At 42.2% G+C, this 6,454-nt stretch overlaps 1 protein-coding gene across 1 annotated transcript in view; it reads right to left on the bottom strand.

The window, feature by feature from the left end:
• HAT1 (histone acetyltransferase 1) overlaps positions 1-6,454 on the bottom strand; it is a 78,427-nt gene that overhangs the window by 44,917 nt on the left and 27,056 nt on the right. Inside the window, exon 4 of the mRNA XM_011945945.1 lies at positions 1,651-1,771. Within this exon, the coding sequence (XP_011801335.1) occupies positions 1,651-1,771 (121 nt within the window). The remainder of the gene's footprint in view (positions 1-1,650; positions 1,772-6,454) is intronic.

The following is a 6,454-nucleotide window of genomic DNA, read 5'->3' as shown; positions in this document are numbered from 1 at the left end:
GTTGACCAGGCTGGAGGGCAGTGGTGCAATGTCAGCTCACTGCAACCTCCACCTCCTGGGTTCAAGCAATTCTCCCACCTTAGCCTCCAGAGTAGCTGGGATTATGGCATGCGCCACTGCACCCAGCTAATTTTTGTATTTTTAGTAGAGACGGGGTTTCGCCATGTTGGCCAGGTTGGTCTCAAACTCCTGACCTCAGGTGATCTGCCCGCCTCAGCCTCCCAAAGTGATAGGATTATAGGCGTGAGCCACCGTGCCCGGCCTTCTCTCTCTCTTTACCTTTATCCCCTTTTTGATCCACTCGCTTTAAATAGTTTTATAATGTGATCGGCTTGATCATCCATGTATTCCATTCATAAAGGAATATATTAGCAAAATTTGTGGGATTAGAAATGCAGCAAGAGAAACTTCAATAGATTCTACACTAAGTAAAAGTGGAAAATTTAGCTATTTCCCTCCATCTTCTTTGACTTATAGGAAATAAACACAATAAAAAACAAAAGTTGGCAAAAAAAATAAAACTCTGATCACAAAGGCAAAAATTTTTATGGGGAAGGTCCATGCAGGAAACAGAACAGGATCATGATCACAGGGTTAATTGTAATGACAGGGTGACAAATGCCTCCATAACTGTAGACTGAGTATATGATTTTATTTAATTAATTAATTTTTTTTTTGAGACACAGTTTCACTCTGTCACCCAGGCTGCAGTGCAGTGGTATATTCTCAACTCACTGCAACCTCTGCCTCCTGAATTCAAGCAATTGTTGTGCCTTAGCGTCCCAAGTAGCTGGGATTACAAGTGCATACCACCAAGCCCAACTAACTTTTGTATTTTTAGTAGAGACGGGGTTTCACCATGTGGGCCAGACTGGTCTCGAACTCCTGACCTCAGGTGATCCGCCCACCTTCGCCTCCCAAAGTGCTGGGATTATAGGTGTAAGCCACCACACCCAGCCTGAAAATGTGATTTTAAAACTACCATGTAACAGATTCTCTTCTCCCTCAAACCTTAATTTTTTTTTAGAGATGGGGTCTTGTTCTGTTGCCCAAGCTGGAGTGCAGTGGTGTCATCATGGCTCACTGGCAGCCTCAAGCTCCTGGGCCCAAGTAATCCTCTCTCTCACCTTAGACTCCCAAGTAGCTGAGGGTCTCACTGGGTTGTCCAGGCTGGTTTCCAACTCCTGGGCTGGAGATCCTCCCACTTCAGCCTCCAAAAGCATTGGGATTACAGGAACAAGCCACTGCACCCAGCCCAAACCTTTAATTTTTAGAACCTATCTGTTTGTTTGTTTGTTTTGTTTTTGAGACAGGGTCTAGCTCTGTCATCCAGGCTGTAGTGCAGTAGCATGATCTCAGCCGACTGTAGCCTCTGCCTCCTGGGCTCAAGCTATCCTCCAACCTCAGCCTCCTGAATAGCTGGGATTACAGATACATGCCACCACGCCCCACTAATTTTTGTGTTTTTTTTGAGAAATGGGGTCTCACTATGTTGGCCAGGCTGGTCTTGAACTCCTGAGATCAAAAGATCTGCCCCCCTCAGTCCCCCAAAGTGCTGGGGTTACAGGTATGAGCCACCGCACCTGGCCTAAAACCTATTTTAAAATAAATTCAATTGGAAAACAGTTAAAAAAGCATTTCTGTTCTTACCTCTACGCAGTCAAAGTTCTCATCAACTTTAGATGCATATTCAACACGGAACATTGTTGACAGGCTACCAGCAATATAGTATAACAGGATCTTTAGACCCTTGTAACCAAAAGCAGTTTCACTGAAATGGAAAAAATAGCAATAATGAGAATGAATTTCTGCAGTCATTAAAAAGGATTAACCCTACATATAAACAAGTTTAACTTCATGGGCAGTTTCAAGATTTTAAACTATACTTAAAAAAAAAAATCATCTACAATAAAATGTGCTTCAGTTTTCATCTAAAATAGAATAACTCAGGAATGTTGCCTAAGTCAGGAATGTTGTTTGGGTTAAATGAGTAAGTTAATACATGTAAACTACTTATAAAACTGGCACATTGTATAAGTACTCAATAAATGTCAGACATTTAATACTATTGCTACTGTTGCTGCTGCTGCTACCATTACCAGTATTAGAAGGCATTTCAAATGACAGAAGTAGTGTTAAACTAGGAGCTGGCTAGGCAAGCAGCTACCAAGCCTTGGACCAGTCCCTCCAACTTACTGCTTACTGAATCACCAAAATCCAGAGCTGCAGCGATAGCACCTACCTTACCACAAGTAAACTGCTCTATGAACTCAACAGGCAGATATGGAACTGCTGCTAATTTTTCCACCCCATGGATATGGAACTGCTGCTAATTTTTCCACCACATTTATGCTTAATATTCCTTTTATGCTTAATATTCCTTTTTCCAGCTTAAAAGTCTTCTAAAAAGTGAACTCTAAATTATCCAGAATAGGTAAATCTATAGAGACAGAAAGTAGATTAGTGACTGCCTAAGACTAGGGGTCGGGGTAATGGAAAGTGACTATTAATGAATTCTAGGGTTTTTGATGGAAGTAATGATAATGTTCCAAAAATGACTGTGTTTGCACAACTCTGAATACATTAAAAACCACTGAATTGTACACTTTAAATAAATGAATTGCACAGTATATATCGCAATAAAGCTGTATTCTGATTTTTTTAGAAAGTGAATTGTGAAAGAAAAGTGTTTGAAAGAAGCAGTGTCATGTACTTTGGGAGGCTGAGGCGGGGTGGGGTATCACTTGAGGTCAGGAGTTCAAGACCTGCCTGCCAACATGGTGAAACTCCGTCTCTACTAAACACACACACACACAAAACGCCGGTGTGGTGGTGGTTGCCTGTAATCCCAGCTACTCAAGAGGCTGAGGCAGGAGAACAGATTGAACCCAGGACGTGGAGATTGCAGTGAGCTGAGATTGCACCACTGCACTCCAGCCTGGGCAACAGAGCAAGACTCTGTCTCAAAAAATTAAAAAGAAGCACTATCTGTAAAACTAGATCTTATCCACTAAGATATTACTACACACATTTTTTTTAAGTAGTAAAACGTAGAGAATAAAACAATGTCTCTTTAAAGATAGAACTCCAAAGAGAAAATATTATTTTTATAATAAAGTAAAACCTGTTTAAAATATAAAAGGCTGAAATTTTGGCATTAATTTATGTATAAGATATAATTATTAATATGTGAAAGCACATAAAATGCCTAATCTGTACATTAATAATGAAAAATTCACAAGAAATTCGTTGCAGGAAGAGACATTTGTTGACTTAAAAACACAATAAAGGCCTGGTGCAGTGGCTCACACCTATAATCCCAGCACTTTGGAAGGCCGAGGCAGGTGGGTCACCTGAGGTCAGGAGTTCAAGACCAGCCTGGCCAACGTGGCAAAACCCCATCTCTACTGAAAATAATAAAAATTAGCTGGGCATGGTGGCAGGCGCCTATAATCCTAGTGACTCAGGAAGCTGAGGCAGGAGCATCACTTGAACCCAGGAGGTGCAGGTTGCAGTGAGCCGAGATCGCGCCATTCACTGCACTCCAGCCTGGGCAACAAGAGCAAAACTCCGTCTCAAAACAAAACACACGTTAAGGCTGGGCACAGTGGCTCATACCTGTAACCCCAGCACTTTGGGAGGCCAAGGCAGGTGAATCACCTGAGGTCAGAAGTTAAAGACCAGCCTGGCCAACAGGGTGAAACCCTGTCTCTACTAAAAATACAAAAATTAGCTGGGTGTGATGGCACATGTCTGTAGTCCCATCTACTTGAGAAGCTGAGGCAGGATAATCGCTTGAACCTGAGAGGTGGAGGGTGCAGTGAGCTGAAATTGCACCACTGCGTTCCAGCCTGGGCGACGGAGTGAGATTCCATCTCAAAAAAACAAGCAAACAACAACAACAAAAAGCCACACATTAAATATGGCTGGGTGCAGTGGCTCATGCCTGTAATTCTAGGACTTTGGGAGGCTGAGGTGGGCAGACTGTCTGAGCTCCAGAGTTTGGGACCAGCCTGGCCAACATGCCAAAACCCCGTCTCCACTAAAACTAAAAAAAAAAAAAAAAAAAAAAAAAAATTAGCTGGGTGTGGTGGCACAGGCCTGTAGTCCCAGCTACTCGGGAGGCTAAGGCATGAGAATCGCTTGAACTGGGAGGCGGCAGAGGATGCAATGAGCCGAGAAGATCGTGCCACTGCATTCCAGCCTTGGCAACAGAGCAAGGCTTCATCTCAAAAAACAAACACACAAAAAACCCCAAAACTCCCACACATTAAAGAAATATGTCAATGATGTTAAAATAATGCATGGGGGGGAAAAGACACGAAGGGAAATATTTAAATGTCCACTATGTCTAAATACCCTTTCCTACTACAACAAACCAGGGATTCCATGGGAGACTGATTGACTACAGAACTAATAGGGAAAGTACAAGATGAATCTGGAAGCATCTTATTGTGCAAGGAAGTAAAGTATCACCAAAATTATAAGGACATATCAGAAAGACTCAAAAGTGTCTGAAAGGGTGGCCACTTGCCAAATCTGGGACAATTTGAGCATCAAAATTAGTAGCAGAAGCAGACTGTACATAACCCACTGAATTTTAAAAGAATCCTTAGCCAAGTGCGGTGGTTCACGCATGTAATCCCAGCACTGAGAAGCCAAGGCAGGAGGATCACTTGAGTCCAGGAGTTCAACACCAGCCTGGTCAACATAGGGAGATCCCCATCTCTTTAAAAAAAAATTTTTTTTTTCTGTTTTTTTGAGACGGAATCTCACTCTGTTGCCCAGGCTGGTGTGCAGTGGTGCAATCTCAGTTCACTGCAACCTCTGCCTCCCAGGTTCAGGCAATTCTCCTGCCTCAGCCTTCTAAGTAGCCAGGACTACAGGCGCACGCCACCACACCTGGCTAATTTTTTGTACTTTAGTAGAGCATGGTTTCACCATGTTGCCCAGGCTGGTTGCCAACTCCTGAGCTCAGACAATCCTCCCGCCTCAGCCTCCCAAAGTTTTGGGATTACAGGTGTAAGCCACTGCACCCAGCCAAAAAATTTTTAAAGATTAGTTGGGCATGGTGGTACCCACCTATGGTCCCAGCTCCTTAGGAGGCTGAGGTGGGAGGATCTGCTTGAGCCTGTGAGTTCAAGGCTGCAGTTAGCTGTGATCGCACCACTGCAGTTCAGCCTGGGTGACAGAGCAAGATCTGTCTCAATAAACAAAAACAAAAACAAAATCCCTGAGTTTGATGTAAATAAAGAAATAAATAAGGGGAAGAAGAAGAGCTCTTTCTTATAGTAGCACGCCCAACTAATAAATGAGAAAAGTATGGAAGAGTTACAAAATCACCATTTTACAATCATCATAGTAAATGATTCAAGCAAGAATCATTAATGGATGCTAAAACTTCTGGGTGAAAGCTTGATGGAAAACAGGATATTTTCAGTCTCACAGTATCTCCCTACAAACTACTTATAAATTACAAAGGAAAAAACATTAACTTTATAGTGGAAAAACCTGGCAGCCACCTCTAAATTAGGTGACCCAAGTTAACTTAACCAACAAGGGACAAACTAATATCACGGACTTCCTGATGTGCTACACTGAGGACACAATACCATTTCTGTAATGGCACAATAATGCAAAAATATGCATTATCTGAGTTTAATCACAAATAAACCAATCAAATGAATCCAATATAACAGTTCTACAAAATTAGCCTATACCCTACAAAAATGTCTGTTAGGAAAAAACAAATGCTGAGGATATGTTTCAGACTCAAGAAGAATGAAGAGATATGACAACGAAATACAGTATGATTCTGTATTGGATCCAGGATTGGAGAAAATTGCTATAAAAGAATTACCAGAAATCAACTGACAAAATCTGAAACATGGACTGTATATTAGAAGATAGCACTGTATCAGGCCAGGCATGGTAGGTAGCTCATGCCTGTAATCCCAGCACTTTGGTAGGCCAAGGTGGGTGATCACTTGAGGTCAGGAGATTGAGACCAACCTGACTAAGATGGTGAAACCTTGTCTCTACTAAAAATACAAAAGTTAGCTGGATGTGGTGGCGGACGTCTGTAAGCTCAGCTACTTGGGAGGCTGAGGCAGGAGAATCATCTGAACCCAGGAAGCGGAGGTTGCAGTGAGTTGAGATAGCACCACTGCACTCCAGCCTGGGCAACAATGCGAGACTCTGTATCAACATTAAATTTCCTGAACTTTTACAACTCTTCCATGATTATTAACTTTACTTTTAGGAAATACATACTGAAGAGAAATGAGGGGTAAAGGATCAGGATATATTTGCAACCTATTCTCAAATGGTTCAACAAGAAGAAGAAGAGACAACGATTAAAGCAAATGTAGCTAAATGGCAACTGGTGAATCCAGGTAAAAATATATACAGAGGCCGGGCGCGGTGGCTCAAGCCTGTAATCCCAGCACTTTGG

Source organism: Colobus angolensis, unplaced genomic scaffold, assembly GCF_000951035.1.
Source record: "Colobus angolensis palliatus isolate OR3802 unplaced genomic scaffold, Cang.pa_1.0 Scaffold247, whole genome shotgun sequence".
Taxonomy (NCBI): domain Eukaryota; kingdom Metazoa; phylum Chordata; class Mammalia; order Primates; family Cercopithecidae; genus Colobus; species Colobus angolensis.
The sequence above is the reverse complement of the archived record's forward strand: the minus strand, read 5'-3'. Positions and strand labels throughout refer to the sequence as shown.